Source organism: Streptopelia decaocto (genome assembly GCF_964273445.1).
Source record: "Streptopelia decaocto genome assembly, chromosome: 15".
Classification (NCBI taxonomy): Eukaryota; Metazoa; Chordata; class Aves; order Columbiformes; family Columbidae; genus Streptopelia; species Streptopelia decaocto.
Window position 1 is genome coordinate 492,954 of NC_138670.1, and position 18,407 is coordinate 511,360.

Sequence of the window (18,407 nt, forward strand, 5' to 3'; positions counted from 1 at the left end):
TCAGCTATGTCACAGAGTGAATTATTTCTACCCTGGGACAGCTCTTGTGTTAATTACAGGGGATATAAAAAAGCTACACCTTTCTGGCAGCAAAGACAAAATCTTCCTGCTGAAAGACTCTACTATCCCGCCAGTGTCCTTGAGAGCCTGAGTTACACTGCAATCTGCCACTGGATTTCACAGATTTCTTCCTTTATTCCCGATAAACACTGTGATTGCAATTTAGACAAGAAAATCATGACAAAATCTCACCAATAAGCTTCAGCGGGTTTTCCAAAATCATCTATTAAACTGACATGAAAAGTTATTTCCCTTGCATAAATGAACGCATGGCCTTCCACCGTTCTCACCATGCAAGGAAATCAACACAATCACCCTCTGTTCAGTTCCTTAGAGCCAATGGATTATTTATTGAACTAGAAAGACAATAGGAAGGGGGTTAATATCCAGTAATAATCATGGTAATAGGGCACCTCAAGCCAATTCCTCACTCTCAATGGGTCAGGCAGGTTTCAACTTGGATCTCTGATATACGAACTAACTATAGGGGGATTAAACAAAAGCAGGTGATGGCATCACAACCATAAAGTCAGCTCTTGTTTTTAGTATTCACTTCTCTCCTGTTTAGTGCCTAATCTGGCCTTGTTGAATCACAGGCCCAAATGCCACGAGCCTGATTTGGTTGTTTAACACTCAGCAGAGTTAATCAATAATACGAAGAGAACTGATTTTTGATTATGTCATGAACGCCCCGCTGTACCTGTGTCACACGGCTCCTCGGTGACCCAGCGCGCGGCCGGGCAGGACTGAGGCACGAGCAGCTACGCATGTTCACTTGGCCATTCAGAGAATGTTCAGCAACAGAATACTGGTTCAGCTTTGAATACTGGAGAAATCTGCTACTCCTTTCCAAGCAGCTCCCCTTCGAAACTCCAACGTCTTGTAATGAGAGGAGTAACTGGGGAGGAGGGCAAAAAGGGGCAAGGGCAGAAGATATCCCAGACCTTAACACAGAATCTCTTCACACAACTCATTTCCATAGTCACACTTGTGCCCGTTCATACAATGAGTTCAGCTGACCTGGCAAAGGTCACAGGGTGCATCTGATGCTCACTTAGATTAGAAACGAGGACCTGACAAGATAACCGCAATACATGATGAATGATCCTGGATGAAATGCAAAACTTGAATGTGTTCCTTCTTTAATTCAACTATTTTATTATGTTGGCTAAACAAAGAGGGTTATGCTTGGAAATACTGCAAAACCAGTTCAGTAAGATATCAAACTACACAAGGACTAAAGATCTGGAACTGGCTTGATAAGCTGCAGAACAGTTTTGAACCAAGACACTTCAACTCCTACAGCTGGATGGGCACAGCCAGCAGAAGGAAAGATGGGTGCTGACCAGGAACGAGCGACGGGTGTCCAGCGGGCCAGGAACACCGTGAAAAGACCTCACATCTCCAAAACACGCAGAACACGCACGAGTGCTGCTGCCACTCGAACCATCACCCTCGGCCAGCTTCACCTTCTCCAGACTTTCCCTCTTCCTAGCTGTGCTTTGCTACCTGAAGCTTCATGCAAGTCATTACAACTCCGCTCATAATTGCTGCTGCATCACCTTCCATGCAAGCATGTGGTATTTTGAGCAACAGAAAGATAAAAGTACAGAGCATGGTGAAGGTCTGGAGCCAACACCAGGTGTGTGCCCGGGTTCGGAGGTGGATCGGTGTGGACCTGTGGAGCTGCCGTGGTCCAGCTGTCACTTCAGAGGCTCGTTGATGGTGGACCTGGCCAGGGACTGCAACCCGAGGCCCAGTGAGGGCCCTGCGGCCCTGCACCCCGCGGCCCCGCACCCCGCGGCCCCGCACCCCGCGGTCCTGCACCCCGCGGCCCTGCACCCCGCGGCCCCGCACCCCGCGGTCCTGCACCCTTCGGCTCTGCACCCCGCGGCTCTGCACCCCGCGGCCCTGCACCCCGCGGCCCTGCACCCCGCGGCCCCGCACCCCGCGGTCCTGCACCCCGCGGCTCTGCACCCTGTGGCCCTGCACCCTGCGGCTCTGCACCCCGCGGCCCTGCACCCCGCGGCCCTGCACCCCGCGGCCCTGCACCCTTCGGCCCTGCACCCCGCGGCTCTGCACCCCGCGGCCCTGCACCCCGCGGCTCTGCACCCTGTGGCCCTGCACCCCGCGGCTCTGCACCCCGCGGCCCTGCACCCTGCGGCTCTGCACCCTGCTGCTGCTGCTTCAATCCCCGCCCCGGGGACTGTGAGACAGAGAGTGGGAGCGAAGGGGCAGATGGTGCCTGTGATGGCACACAAAGAAAGGCAGATCACACTGGGCTGTCTGAATCAGAAATCACAGAACTTGTTCTGTATTCATCTGCCAGAGAGAGAATTTTATATCTAGTTATGCAATACGCTAAACACTTATCAAAGAACATTTACAGAGAGGAAAATCTCCGCATTTCCTAAAAGACTGCTTTTCATTTTTTATATTTAAAGAATAACAAACAAACATCTGAGGATGGGATGATTGAAAACTGGCACAGACAGCCTGGGGGACGGGGGCGTGAGGAAACGCTCTCAACAACTCGGTAGCAGCGCCTGCTGGTTTCATGCGCCGTGAGGTCGATCCCTTGGAAAGGAGAGTTTTGACTCCTAAGTGGCCAGCACCTCTTGCAACATATTTCCTAATCAGCGAGTATTTATGGTCGATATTTTATATTTCCAATTTCCCCCTAAGGGCTCGTGAGAAAGCAGCACACCTGCCAACCTTTTCAGCTGGGCCAATAATTGCCAATTTGCTCTTTGCCTTAGTATATCACTCAATTTAGCCCTGGCTGTGCCCTGCATACATCCTCATTCATCTCGGTGCCCCCATGACAATTAGAGTGTTAGCTTCACCTAACTAGGGCAACTATTCTACTAGGGTTGGAAGACAATTATTAGTCTATTTTCCCATCTTGTGGCAACAAAATTGAGAATCCATGACAATTACATTCAGCAGTTCTGCACTCTGCCGCCTGCCCCCACCTTCCGAATATTGCAAATTATCACAGCTCTACTACCACATTCAAATTTTCCATGTTCACAGGGAGTGAGGCTTCTATTTAAATGATAATGAGGGACGATCCATTCAATTTAGTGAGGGAGAAAATCCATTAAAAAGCAGGCAGTTCCTAAGCTGATGGGTCAAGAAAAAGATAAAAACCTTTTTTTAAAGCCATTATACAAGGCTCTGTGTGGATTTTTGGACTGTTCAGGACATCAGAAAAGATTAGGACAATTATGGAACATGGGGAAAACCAAAACAAAATGCCCAAGCCTTCCACTTTTACTTGGGTCAACACAACAAAATAGCAATATGGCTTATCTGGCTCTTAATTCCCTGGCAACTTCCAATTACCTCACTCTGAAAGACAGCAGAGGAAAATCCCATTTTGGATAAAGGCTGTTGGCTCTGTGTTGGTTGTAGAAGACCCGAGAGCACATGTGTAATAGGGATGTGAGCTTTGCAGTAGATTTGAAGGGAATTTTACATCAACACTGGAACATAAAGAAGCTGCGAATTCCCGTCCCCTCTGCCCACGCCACCGCGGCTGCTGCCAAACCTGCGCTAAAGCTTCTCCGGCTTTCAGCAGCCAGAGAAGAGCCCAGCCCCAGCAAACCCGACCTCTGCAGCCAGGGATGATTTCACCAGATCGCAACAAGCATTTTTTCCCCAATGACCCATAATAAATGGCAGTGAGTGTAATGTCTGGAAAGACGCGCTGTACAAGACAGACAACTGCTGTCTCGCTATGAAGTTGTAGCACTCTCTCCCCACAGAAGTTGCATCGTGGCAAAGCAGCAGCAGAGCGCTCTGGGTTTTGTTGCGGATGGACCGATGGCTCTGTGTGTGCGTATGTGTGCAAGACGTAATCAATCATTTGCTTCAGTTTTCTTTAGAGTGCAATTACTTCATGACAGACCGGGCCACCTCTTGACTTCATGGTCCATTAGAGACTAATGACATGCATTAATGTAAATAAAGAACAACTTGCTGGCATCCCATTGAACAAGTCACCTCAAGAAACAAACCACACAGAGCAGCCAAGCTGTTCATAATAGTGCCTTCTAAACGGAGACCAACGATGTGGCTGGAGTGAGGAGAGCCCAGAGCCGCGCCGAGGCGGCGCCGCCGGGACACGGCCCCGCACAGCGCCGGGACACGGCCCCGCACCCCGCCGGGACACGGCCCCGCACCGCGCCGGGACACGGCCCCGCACGCCGCCGGGACACGGCCCCGCACGCCGCCGGGACACGGCCCCGCACGCCGCCGGGACACGGCCCCGCACCCCGCCGGGACGCGGCCCCGCACGCCGCCGGGACACGGCCCCGCACCCCGCCGGGACGCGGCCCCGCACCCCGCCGGGACGCGGCCCCGCACGCCGCCGGGACGCGGCCCCGCACCCCGCCGGGACGCGGCCCCGCACGCCGCCGGGACGCGGCCCCGCACCCCGCCGGGACACGGCCCCGCACCCCGCCGGGACACGGCCCCGCACGCCGCCGGGACACGGCCCCGCACGCCGCTCCTCACCCCGCGTGCCGCCTCCCGCCCCTTTGCTCCACTGTTCACTCGAGTTCGTGGGGAAGGGATGGGAGGGAAAGACAGCACGCAAACAGTCCTGAAGGGCAAATGCACCAAGGAACCGCAGGAGAGCAAGAAACAGCCCAGGTGCCTCTGGCCACAGAGCATCGTCTGCGCGGCCAGCCCTGCGCAGCCTGCGCTGCAGCCTTCACCCGAACCGCGGGGAAAACACGGCCCTGCCCCGTACGCCCTTCCTGCCCCGTACGCCCGTCGGTCCCCGGTGCCGCACGTCAGGGGCTGCCCCAGCGCAGCTGCACGCGTCTGTTCAAACAGGCCGTCCTGCAGGAACCCACACCGGGCAGCACGTCCCCCCTCCCCCCTGCTCCCTCTCTACGACAAGTCTGCCGCAAATGGGGAAAAACATCTGATTGCACCCACGGGACTCCCTGAGACTTTCTGACAGTCCCTAAATAGACTACAGAACATTTACTAGTACGCAAGGAAGCTTTATACGTAATTAAAGCTAAATTGCACTCGTCAAGTAACGAACGAAGAACATTCTGTGATTCATGAACCTTCCTTTTCAAACGGTTTAATTACTAATTTGAAAAATTCTCATTTGCAAGGGGTGGCCAGGTGAGGAGCAGAGCCCTGAAGAGCCCCGGCCTGCAGGCACCGCCCCACGTCCCCACTCACGAAACCGCAGCGCCCGCGTCCCACTGAACTCCACTGGTGCTGAACCGGCTTTGAAGAGCTGCAGGAACTAGGTACGCAGACTCAGCTCCTGCAGGCTCAGCTTGTGACTTTGGGGCAAAGGGAAAGGAGGAGAAAAAACCTGGAAGTGCAGAGTCTCCAAGCCCACTGAACGCTTTGACCTCAGCTAACCGCTACGTCGGGACATGTTATCTCTCTCCCGCACGTTCCGGTACAGCAACGCCCCCAGGCAGCCCTGCTCACACACCTGCCAGGGGCGCCAGGGGGAAGGGAAAAATCAAGTATATAGATATATACACATCTGTACAATTAAGACCATTATTGGCTAATAACAGCCAGAGATGCCTCGCGGCGAGGGTCTGTCCGGAGGGGCTGCGCTGGCCGCCCGTCCCCGGCGCGGCACGACCACGGGACACGCGGCGGCTCCTCCCAGCGCCGCGGCTGCACGAGCGCCCCATTCGCACTCCAAACATGTACAGGGAATTTTCCCCGTCACATTTCCCTGTCAGAGCTGTCAAGCCGAATCCCGCTTTAATCTGCCAAAAGCACTTTTCTGCTGACATTTTTAATAAATACTTTCAGCTTTTAAACACATTTGTGGGAGCCATTTTTTCCCCTTTTTCTCCCTTCTCCTCCTGCAGAATGGGCTCTGAAAGCCTTAATAGCAAATACATTACACTTATCAAAGGCTTTCCCCCCCCTTCCTCCTGCATCCTGAAGCGGAGGTAGTGTTTTCAATTTTAAAGCTAAATTAACTGTCCAATTGAATTTAGCTGGTGTGAGCCGTTTTCTGTGACAGGTTTTAGTTATGAAGCATATTTTACATTAATAGAACTCAACATGAAAACCACTCGCTCTGGGATTTCTGTGGCTTGCCATTGAAATGGCAAATTTAATATTTCAGACATGCTCGTGCCAGCGTTTGATTATTGTTCTTCATTTAAATCTCTCCTAACGGGAAAGGTCCTAATTAGTAAAAAATCATGTTTTAATGAAGGCGAAATGCTAATTGCTAACACAAAAAACCTTCATATAAAATTATCCCAGCACTGCCACTGATTTCTTGGTGACTCAAAAGCCCATTTGTGTGTTTACACACTAAGGCACCGTTTGCTTTTGTTTCACGATAACATTTCAGTCAAGCTGCCGCTGGATTTCCCGAGCGGAAGACAGCCTTCCTCCCGAAAACGTCGTCTTGCAGGCAGGAAGCAGAAAATCAGATGAACCGACTCTGCACCCAAACTACACGATTATGTGCGGCAGATAAACCCAAAGATACTGCAAAAAGCTTTTTAACACAACTTCTTTGAGAAAACAAAACACGACATCAAGCCGTTTTTCCCCAAGGAATAACAATTCCATTTTGTTTTCCCATCTCTGATCTTTCGCTTATCATATTATTTGCACCATGATTATAGCGTTTGCAAGGCAGCTCAACCACTTATGCCATAACACTCAATCATGACATTAAAAAAAGTTATTACACAGTGACCTCTGGATGCCAACGTTTGCTCAGCAGGATTTATGAAAAGCCATGTCAGCGGCGGAGCCGCCGCACCGCAGCGGTGCCTTCTCCTGAGTGTACTTACATCACTGAGCCGGTCCCTCGAGCTGCTCCGCTGAGAGCTTGTGGCCTCCCTGATGCTGTCTTCCTCGCTATTTCTGCCACTTCTGCTTGGAGGGACCTTCATCTAGAGGAGAAGAAGGAGGGGGAGAAAGGAGATTTTCAAGCACCACTCTGCCACCCGATCCCGAGGTCGCTGACAGAGGCTGAGTCAACGCTCAGCTCCTCCACCCGCGGCGCCGTGGAGAGCATGCTCGTGAACGCATGGGCTCCTCTGAAGCGCCCGCGTTCCCTCTCGCTAACCCAGGAGGAGCGGAGCTGCGGGCACGGTGGCCACAGCCCCGGGGCCAGCGCCAGAGGGGAGCGGACAGACAAACGCCCTTCGCTCTCTGCTGCCAGCAAACCTCAGCTGTGCCGCTGGGGCTGCAGCGCTGACCCAGCGCCCGGGGCTCCGGCTCCCAGTCCGGCCCCACCAGCTGCACCGGGAGGCCGGTACCGGCACCACGGCCACGTGCCTGAACGCCGTGAGGGACACCGGCCTGGAACAACCTGCTTGAGATAACACCAGATTTGAAGTAGAGCCTGATTAACTCTTACAGCCAAGGCTGGTTCTCTAACCACTAAATCACCCCTCTTCCTTCACTTGAAGTTGTGTTCCTGTTTGTACATAAGTGAGAGGCGCAAATGTTTGAAACCACAGCAACTTTCCGCTCACATCTGCAAAGAGTGTTACAGGGGGAGGAGAAGGATCGGATAGATCTGTCATTCACAGCTTAATTCCTGGGCTCATTTACTAACAAATTATTCTGCTAATTCCCTTGTGAAATATTGGGTGGAAAGAAGTGTTTAATTTATTAATAGGTTCTATTCATATCAGTTTGGTTCCATTTAAATTACACTATTTAAAATGTCGGCTTGTACAAATTGGTACTTTTAATGGCAATAAAATCCCCTTGTTTCCTTCTGTCCTATTTCACTGCAGTCTCGGGCTCTGGCAGAGTTTGCTCCTGGTGCTCTGCTGACCCCCCAGCGCCCCACACAGACCCCGCTGCGGCACCAGCCGCCTGCTGGGGACACTGCTGGGGACGCTGCCGGGGACGCTGCCGGGGACGCTGCCGGGGACACTGACGGACATGGCACTGAACCCCGGGACAAACTACTGGACATGGCACCGAACCCCGGGACACGGCACTGAACCCCAGGACGCTGCCGGACACGGCACCGAACGAGGCACCGAACCCGGGACACGCTGACCATTGCGCTCCCACTGTGTCTGACACAGCTGCCAGGTAAGTGCCCGCAGTCTGCTCACAGCTGAATACAATATTCAAGATGCTGTATGCAGAACGAGCTCCAGCGCTCAGCCAGCCTGCAGTCCTTCCCCTCTACTCCGCCCTGGTGAGACCACATCTGGAATATTGTGTCCAGTTCTGGGCCCCTCAGTTCAAGAAGGACAGGGAACTGCTGGAGAGGGTCCAGCGTAGGGCAACCAAGATGATTAAGGGAGTGGAGCATCTCCCTTATGAAGAAAGGCTGAGGGAGCTGGGTCTCTTTAGTTTGGAGAAGAGGAGACTGAGGGGTGACCTTATTAATGTTTATAAATATATAAAGGGTGAGTGCCATGGGGATGGAGCCGGGCTCTTCTCGGTGGCAAACAATGATAGGACAAGGGGTAATGGGATCAAGCTGGAACACAAGAGGTTCCACTTAAATCTGAGAAGAAACTTCTTCTCAGTAAGGGTGACAGAGCACTGGAACAGGCTGCCCAGGGAAGTGGTGGAGTCTCCTTCTCTGGAGACATTCAAAACCCGCCTGGACATGTTCCTGTGCGACCTCACCTGGGCGTTCCTGCTCCAGCAGGGGGATTGGACTAGATGATCTTTTGAGGTCCCTTCCAATCCCAAACATACTGTGATACTGTGATACTGTGGTATACAGCCCTGTACAGGCTTGTATCTGAACACGGAGGAAATATCCCGCTCATGTTACAGCAGCAGTACATTTCTGGTTAAAGGTTTTACTCTGCATGCCTTTCTGCCACCTTACACTTCATCAATATACGTTTTTCCTCAGGAAAAACACCAAAGTGTTAGAAATACACATTTGCTCAGGGCCACCCCGTCACACTAACACGGCTCTCAGCACCGGTGTCCTGTCTCACCCACTGTAAACCACCTTCCCCACAGGCTGCCCACCTGCAAACTCTATCAAGTCCGATTTTTCATCTCTGCTCCGACCTCAAAATGCTCAGACAAAGCAGCAATGAGAGGAAATCCCTGCTGGGATCTGCTGGAAGCATTTCCAGCCAACAGTTGGCAGGAAATAATCCACTTGAATTCATCATGCTGAATCCACACTGCCTGCTTCCTTAATACAAAGGCCAGCAGCATCAAGCGTAGAAATCTAACTGTACTACATCAGTACTGTGGCCATTCTTCATCAAATTTTTAGTCCCAGATATAATTAAGAAAATTTGATTTTTTTTCCTAAATACATAAAAAGATTGTCATTCACTTATTTTATTCCTTTTCAGGTCTTTATTAACCAATTATAATTTCAGCTATCCCATTAGCTTACCTAGGACTGACGCCAAGCCAATAGCACAGAAGGCGATGCCCCGTTAGCGCCAGCTGTGGAAACGCTGGCGCCCCATCTCCCCCGCCACGCGGCTCTGGCGCGGCCCGGACGCGCGGCTCTGGTGGCTCCGGCGGCTCCGCCGCGCCCCGCAACGCGGGCCGTGCAGACCGACCTGCCGAGCTCGGAGCTCCCAGACGCAGCCGGCGCTGCGCTCCTCCCTGGAACCGGAACCACTTAACTAGCGCAGGGCAGAGCTACAATGGCCCTAAATACACTCCAGAAATACTCATTGAACGGCTTTCTGATCCACAACCCTGCCGCTCCCGCCTAGGAACACATCAAAGCCCATCAAAATTATCACACTTTTGACCTAAACAGCTCTCAGACAGCTGCAAATTAAAGGAAAAATAAATTACACCATTCCAAATCCTTTCGCATTCCCAAGCGCAAATGTTCACCGGAGTTAATTCAAAAGGACTAAACTGCCAGCTGTTTAAAGTTAGCACAGACTCACCCAACCTGTTACCGGACCCCAACCTTGTGCTGTTTTCCTTGAGTTACACTCAGCTCCCAACACCACCTGTTTCTTTTCTCCAAATTTCATTAAAGGAAAACTACACCTACACCCACAGTAACAAATTGAGACAATTTGACCTGACAAGGTCTTGCACGGGCAAGCAAATTAGAAGCATCACTGCTGCCATTAACCTTTCCAAGTAAGTATCAATTATTAAACTTGCTGCACTACCTCTGTCCCCAGTTTGCTGCTGTGAATTAAGAGGGTCATCAGCCTTCCTGACAGATCTTGTTCATTTACACCTGCTGCCTGCCAGCAGGGGAGCCCGCACACCCGCGCCCAGCACAGCCAGCCTGCCTTCCTTCTCCACTAATTACCCTAACGAGCCACACGCAGGACCCAGCCAGGAGGACAAGTTGTTCTGCTAAATGGATGCATCGGTTTCAGGGGCACTCTCTGCAGACCTGGGTTGTAGCAAACTGCTCCAAATCTTTCCCAGAGTTGCTTCTGGCTTGGCTGCTTGATTTCTAGTGATTTTCTCTGGGTGTTTTTGCTTGAGTTGCAGAAATTCCTCCTGGCCATGTTCCCTGATTGAGCTTTACTATAAAAACGAGTATTCCTCTCCCTTTCAAGGGTTATGACTTTGCTCGAGCCTGCAAAGGCTCTGCAGAGCAGAGGCGACGTGGGCTCCCAGCCGAACAAGAAACTCCTCACATTCATACGCAAGACACGCTACGCTGTTGTGCCAGCGAGTACACAGACACTCGATGGACACCAGCCACCGTTACCAAACACCCGAGGGAGAGGAGCCAAACACCTGTCTAAACGCACTGGGGCAGGGAAGGGCTGTCTGAGGGAGCCGCCTTTCCACCCGCTCTGCCCGAAGTATCTTAGGAGCCAGCAGAGAGGCAAAGATGTCCCAAAATAACCGCAATGCACAGAGCTCAGCCAGAGAGAGCCTTGAGAAGATGTCTCGCCTCCTGAGGCTTGGGAAGGGGAGGGAATCTTCTCCTAAACGTAGGCTGACTACTCCGGCACTGCAAGGCAGCTAAGCTGGAACAAAATAAAAAGGCACAGGAGGTCAAATTGAAGTTATTTGGTAACTTCTGTCTTCCAAAGGCCAAATCCCGTCCTCAACCAAATCCTGTGTCAGCAAGACATTCATGTCACTATGTACTCACTGAAACATTAAATAGGTGCCAAAGCTTTACTCAAGCAGAGCCTATTTCACTGCTGAAGTTAACAGAATTCTCAAAAAGCATTAATTAAATCCAAGACTGATTAAAACCCAGACCAGTGCAGCCCCCGCAAGATAAATAACACACCTGACTCCAGCGCCCGCTGCAGAGAAAACCCGGCGGCAGGCGACCCCGGCTTCCCGCAACAGCTACGGACCGTGTGTGAGCACAGGGAGCGGCCGCTCCCGGCGCCGGGCGCAGCCAGCGCCACAGCCGGGCGGGCGGAGGGGCCGCGGGCGAGCCGCGCAGGACCCATCCGTGCTGCAGGTGCTCGCCCACAGTCCCAAGCCCTGTTTGGAGCCAAGAATTATGAACCTTGCGCTGTCGGACATCATGTAGCATGATTAAACATCATAACTCATTCCAGTAATAATTCCAGCTCTCATTTAACTCCAGTTCTGCCATCCTGGACTGCTGCCGCCTTTTCATCTCTCTCATCCAGCCTCCCCCTCCCTATTTCTTCTTATGGAGTAGGGGTGGAGGAACATATGAATGGGCAGAATGGGTCCTGCTTCCCTGAAAGGGCTTTTTCATTACCACTACGCTGGCTCTCAGCCCCCGCTTTTTAATCATAATAGATCAGCCTGCTCTCCATCAGCCTGCTCTCCATTTACTTAGGCTTTTCCAATGTCAGAGGAAAGCACATTTTTAGTTGGCACACCTATTTTCAAATCACGGGCACGTTGCCCCCGCTCATCATTAATAAATACACTTGGATTCATCACAAGCTCCGTCTGAGTGCCACGGGGAGCTTGGGGCAAAAGGAGACAAATTCTTTTCTTAAGTTGTTGTGAAAGGTGCTGGGCTCCCCGACCCTCACCCCCATTAACCCAGCAGCGCTAGTGCGCTCCTGCTGGGAGCCGCGCGGCTCGTGCAGCGGCAAACTCGGACTGATCTTGTGCCATCTCAATATATTTGTTCATTATCTTGCGCACACACAGAAGCATTTGGAAATGTACTCGGGGCACAGGCCAAATTGAATCATCTGCCTTCATTTTCCACACGATCTGAAGCTACAGCTGCTACAACAGGCTGTGGGATTTTTATTTTCCTTCCTTAACAGTTTTTTTTCCTCGCTCTTAAAGTCACAGCAGTCTGATTTCAAACCTCTCCCTGTTGCTTGGGTTTGTGTCTGCTTTTCACAAAACGGATCCTGCAGACACACGCGGTGGAACAGCCTCCCCCCGCGCTGCCCTGAAGACGAGAGAGAGCGGCACCCCAGGGAGGCATCCCCAACGCCCGTCTCGGCTGCAGCGGCGGCTCGGCCGCCCTCAGCCCAGCACCTCTCGCCTGGGCCGGACCCCGAGCCGCACCGGAGCAGGAACGGCGCCTCCGGCCCAGAGCAGCCCGTCCGGAGCGCCGGCGCAGAGCCGCACGCAGCGCCGGCCACGCCGCCCCTCAGAACGGCCGCTTCTGGGAGAACAGCTTAATTCCTGCTTCAGAGCTCTGCAACACGAACTTGCACTTGAGAGAAGGGACAGACCCAACACAGCCTTCAGACTTAGGATTCTGCTGACTCTCCCTGGCAAACCTCTTTTGGCAGAAGCTGCCTGGAGACAAGCGGGTACAGCTGGGAGGGGGCCGAGTCCCAGAGCTTAGGCCCAAGCTTTCAGATCACCAGAGACAGGGATGAATCCACCTTATCATGCTCATCCCTCTAAGCTAATGCTGCTGAACAGCACTTTACAGCTCACCAGTGTGTAACCACTTCACCATCTGCTCCGCCAAAGGACCCTTCTTCAGCTGTTTCTATAGGGTCAGCCTAAGGAAGAAAAAGTTTCTGCAACTCACTTTCATATTAACAAAGATTACGATTCTCCATGGCTACAAGAATCATTAAGAGCAGCTGTTCCAAAAACTTATCAAAACTAATTGTATGGCCTGTTGCCTTCCCAACAAACACAAAAATGATGCTTAAATAATATTCTGGGAAGCCTTTTTCCTACCATGTGCTTGTGGTTTTTATCAACTCCCAGACAAGCTCGTGTTCTCTTGGTGGACTATCAGCAGTCGAGCTTTCTGCAGCAGGAGACAGCAAACTGCCTTAATAAATACAAATGGACAATTTAATTAAAATATATTGGAGACTCGGCAAAAGTACTATTTGTGGACGACACAGGCTGTTAAGGGGTTGCACGCAAGGCCAGTTCAGTGTATTTTAAGCAGGGAAACAGACTGCACAGAGCCCTGCCCGGTGACTGAGGAGCTCACTGGAGAGCACAGCAAAGAGCACATTGCACCCCAGGAGGGGAAAAACTCACCCAGTTGCCTTTGGGTTTAATGCTTGAAACACAACAAACCATTTGGCTTTAAAAATGTACTACTTTAAACCTGAAAAGACCCATGTATCAAAACAAGGTGGAATCAGCTAACCACATTACTTCTGACTTGTTTCCTTGAAAATCCAGCCTTAACGCATTCTAACAAAATTTATCTATCCCAAGCACACCTCATAATGAGATCAACTGGGAAAAATATCAGGCTTGTTTGTATATTTTATACTTGCTCTAACTTGGCAGTTTGGAGATTATGTATTCCCCAGGTCCCTCCCTAAATCGTTTCACACGCCGCAATTTGATTTTCTTTGCTTGCCCTTTTCCGCAATGTTTTTGATACATTTTATTGAGCTCTGGCTCAGAGGGAAACGTTCCCTTTGAATTAAGGGTGCAATCACTTTTTTTTCCTCTAAATAAGGACGTATGGAGTAGAAAGTAATGTTATGGTCCAAGGATTTTATGATTGAAGTAGGACTCATTTTAAAAAATGACAGTAGCAGCAGGTTAGATTAGAGCAGTTTTTCTAATTGGGTGGTGCTGCTGTGGACGTTGTGACCGGCTGTCTGAGCTGTAACTCAGTTCAAATGTGACGTGTCCATTTCTACCCGCTGCGATGAAAAGGAAAACATCACCAGTGTTGTGATACAGAAGGAAACGAGTCCTGTTTTGAAAATAGAATCCGAAACACTTTAATTCAGAAAGTTGTGTGATTGTAGAAGCTTAGGGTTTACTGGCAAGCAGACTTCGGCTTCTAACCCTGATTTACCTGTTTCCTCTGGACACATGACTCAAAAGTTGCAGTTGAGACGTCTGCAGCACGTTGGTTAATTTTTGCCTCTCTGGGGTGCAGAAAAGCTGAATTAACATTAGCAAACGATTTCTGTGCTCAGAAGCTGCCAGAGTCAGCTGCTACGGGGAGGGAAGCGCAACAGCTCACTGGGATAAGAAGTGTTATTAGTGAAAAATCAAAACACTCAAAATCTATTGACAGTTTCTCCGGTATTTGAGCCATGCTAACTACTCATTAATAACCCAAGTTTGCATCTCAATGCTTGCAACTAGAAATGAGGGTCACTTCCATTTTTCAGAAACAAGTGAAAACTGAGTCATTTGGTACAGCGATTGAAGAGCTGCTCCGGTCAGCCGGAGCAACAGCCCAGGATGAGCTCGGCTTTAGCGCCCCGAGAGCTGCCCCTGCAGGTCCGTCCCGCCGTGCCCCGCGCTGCAGAGCCGCTCTGCCCGGAGCACGGAGCTGCGCCCACGCGCCGTGCCCCGCGCTGCAGAGCCGCTCTGCCCGGAGCACGGAGCTGCGCCCACGCGCCGTGCCCCGCGCTGCAGAGCCGCTCTGCCCGGAGCATGGAGCTGCGCCCACGTGCCGTGCCCCGCGCTGCAGAGCCGCTCTGCCCGGAGCACGGAGCTGCGCCCACGCGCCGTGCCCCGCGCTGCAGAGCCGCTCTGCCCGGAGCACGGAGCTGCGCCCACACGCCGTGCCCAGCGCCGGCCGACCCGGCTCGCCTCCCTCCACACCAGACCGGACAGCAACCACGCTTGACCTCAGTGAGGTGCGGTCAAAAGAGGCCAGCGCCCCTGGAGACTGGAGAAGCATTTTCACCAGTGCCCGGCGCAGAGAAGCCGTGCGAGCACCAGGGTGGGCGCCTGTGCAGCTCGAGCCTGCGCTGGGACCGCCGCGCGGGGACCGCCAAGGCGGCCCTGGCACCAGCGCTCTCAGAGCCCCACACTGCGAGGCCACAGCTAGCGCTTATTGTGGAAAAGGGCTGGTGCTTAAGCAGGCAAAACTGCTCGATGTTACAGCTGCCACCCGGCCTGCACAGCAAGCTGCGCCCCGCGTGCCCCCGCCGCGCTGGCAGATGGCAGCAGACAGCTGGGACGGTCTGGGCTTGACGCCCGCCAGCGATGAACGGTGTCGGCGCGGAGCCGCTCGGGTCACCGCGCCAGCGTGTGCGCAGCAGCGAGACGCCGACTGGCGAAGGGGAACCAGCGCTCCTCACCAATTTAGCTGGAAGTGCTTTCCCAGCAGGTACGCAGACGGCACCTCCAGGCCCCCGGGGCTGCCGGGACAGGCAGGGAAGGCGATGGAGGGGTAACGCGCCATTTGGATTAATGGGCTGCGGCTCTAAACCAGCACAACACATAACAAAACAGTTCCCAGCACCAGCCACAATTTATCAGGTCCTGTTGCAAAGGCAGCTATAAGCAATTGCAAGAGTCAAACAGTCAGGACACCTCACACTCCCTCGGCTAAAAAAAACCATGAGAAATCAAACTTATTGGGGCACCTTATTCTGTTTATAAATAAATGAAGGCAACTCAAGGCACAAAACCAAAACTGACACACAATGCTTGGTGGCTGAAGAGAAGCAGCTTGTAAAGCTGGGAGATGATAAGGAAACCATAGCTGGACAAGGAACAGGAATAATCGCCATCAACGCCAAGGCAGCACCCAGTGATTACTGCACCAGCCGCAGAATTGGACGCCCTAGATACACTTCAATTTAGCGACAGGCCTAAAGGAATAGCAACCAATAAATACTGCACCAGAGAGCTGAAAGCCTCTCAGCAAGTTACTAAATAAGATTTGTAGCTTCAAGTTTCACATCAAGGTGATTCAGACCTGTGATTCTCAGTTCTAAAACGCCATCCAATACACAACATACGAGAAGCTGACTCTGCACATTTTTTCTGGTGATGGGAAAGAAACGGATATGCTAAAGATGAGCCCGGGACTCTCACAACAGGTGCACCAAGCGTTACCGACACCCGAGCAGCTGCCCATGGCGAAAGGAGGGAACCCCGAGCGCTCGGAGCCGGGACGGAGCGAGCGCCCCTCAGCGGGCAGAGCTGTGTCCAGCTGGGCCAGCGCGCCACGCTAGGCTGAGCTTACACAGTGCTCTGAACACCACGGAGGAGGAACCAGGACCGATGGCTTTAGCACTGCTGCCTTCTGTGCATCCAGATACCACCTATTAAAGCCCAATGTCAACAGCTGTGACGTTCAAAGCAGAAGTGGATTCAACGTACATACTCAATTGTCCAAAGCTGCAGGAGATGTTTCAAAATATATTAGGAAATTCAAGCAAGAAAAATCTGTTTACTACGGTATTTCTCTTCTAGTAATATAACCCACCAAAAGCAAGGGTTTTGAATTGAAGACGAGAGGTGATGATAACCTTCAAAAGTGACTTTCGTAAGAGAAGATCCCAAAAAGGAAGGTAAACACATTACTAATGATGTCAGGCAAGACATTCAACGTAGTTCTGCTTTGTCCTTGGGAAGGAAACAGACTCACTCCTCAGTCTTCTGGTAACTAAAGAAAGATATTAGAGAACATTTGCTAAGAACAAAGTCCAGACCTGCTGCATGAAGCCCTAGAATGGGAGCTCACACGCACGCAGATATTTTAATAGATCTTGGAATAGCCACCGAGAAAAGCGAAAAGGACAAGCGTTGGAGAAGTATTTCAAAGGAGCGCCCAGGAGCGGCGGGGCAGCTGCAGCGCGCTGCCGCCACACCGGACCAGAACAGGAGGGACTTCAAGCACTGCATGCAAACGACAAACTACTGCAGTCAACAATGTTTGCTGGACAATTAATCTTCTTGAATAGGCCTGGTTTCATTTCTTTGACAAGTCTGGTTGAAAAGGGAACTGGACAGGTGTGATATATTTAGGATTCTTGATACACTCACACTGCAAGAGATTCTGATAAAAATTAGCACTAAATAAATACCAACAAAGCATATTTTAAGCAGGTAACATATCAGCTGAGTTCTCAAAAAGCAGTGTCAATACTGATTAATGTTTGCTATAGAAGGTAAAAGGATTTAAACAAGGCTTGCAGTTAGTCAATAGTTCCATCAATATCTGAGACAAAATATTATCAAAGCCATTGCAGATAAAATTCATAGATGCCAATAATACCTGTTTGGAACTAAATTAGGAAAAGGAGGGGAAGGCAGTGGTAGGCAGCAGCCTGGATTCCTTGGAAAACACACGTCATGAGGAGAAGCGCATCCCAAAGCGGAGCTGCCTGCGGCGCCAGGAGCGAGCGCAGGGCCGGCACGGGCCGCGCTGCCAGGCGGGCAAACACCCGCCCAAACAGCCCAGCGAGCCCAGCAGAGGGCAAGAGCCGCTTCCTCGTGGGTGCAGCATGCACAGCAAGGACTGTGGAAGGTGGGCTCGTCTACAGGCTCCCGGCGAGGCAGAGCTGCTGCGCACCGGCCGCCCACGGCAGCGCAGTCCGGCTGCAGCGCCAGGCTGACGGCTGCGCCGGGCTGCTCGGGCCGCGCGGACCCACCGCAGTGCCATGGAGAACGCCGGAGCTGCCAGCGGCTGCCCAGGCGCGACGCACCGCAGGCCCTCCTTAGAGAACAGGAGTTACCATCCCGGTGCTGACGGATGGCGGAGGAGGATTTTGTAAGGGCAGCCTGGCGGTTCTCGCCCGTAGTTCAAGGCACAGACAAAAGCGTCCACATTCTCACTGCACAAATCACTCAACCCTTCAAGCGTTCCCTGTGAAGAACACATGCTTAGTACAGTAGGGTTTCAAATTCGTTACTAGGACTCTGAGGCACCACAATAACACAATTAAAACACCACCAGATGTGTGTCATATAATACATGTTAAAAAAAGAAAATACATACTGTGTGCAGATACAACAACAATTTGCTGTTCAAATTAATTCAGGAATCAGTACCATTCCTAAAAACCCAATATATAAAACACATGCTACTTTAGGCATGCATAAATTGCATGCAATTTTTTCCAGATAAAGCCCCATATGCAATTAATAAAGTGAAAAAAATAAAAGAAACAAAGTAGATAAATAAACACAAAGGCTGCCCTGGGAACGATTCCTCTGCAGAAAGGGCTGTCAGACGCCCGTGCGGAGCAGCCGGAGGCACAGCGCGGCCGGGCAGCCCCGCACGCCGG

General features: G+C 51.8%; 1 protein-coding gene across 17 annotated transcripts in view; it reads right to left on the reverse strand.

The window, feature by feature from the left end:
- Nucleotides 1-18,407, reverse strand: part of FBRSL1 (fibrosin like 1) — a 476,831-nt gene that overhangs the window by 273,365 nt on the left and 185,059 nt on the right. For 15 of the 17 annotated variants that reach the window (XM_082066503.1, XM_082066499.1, XM_082066500.1 and 12 more), the window contains exon 3: nucleotides 6,876-6,977. The exons of the other annotated variants lie outside the window; for them this stretch is intronic. In XM_082066503.1, coding sequence (XP_081922629.1) covers nucleotides 6,876-6,977 — 102 coding nt within the window. The remainder of the gene's footprint in view (nucleotides 1-6,875; nucleotides 6,978-18,407) is intronic. 17 annotated transcript variants of the gene reach the window in all.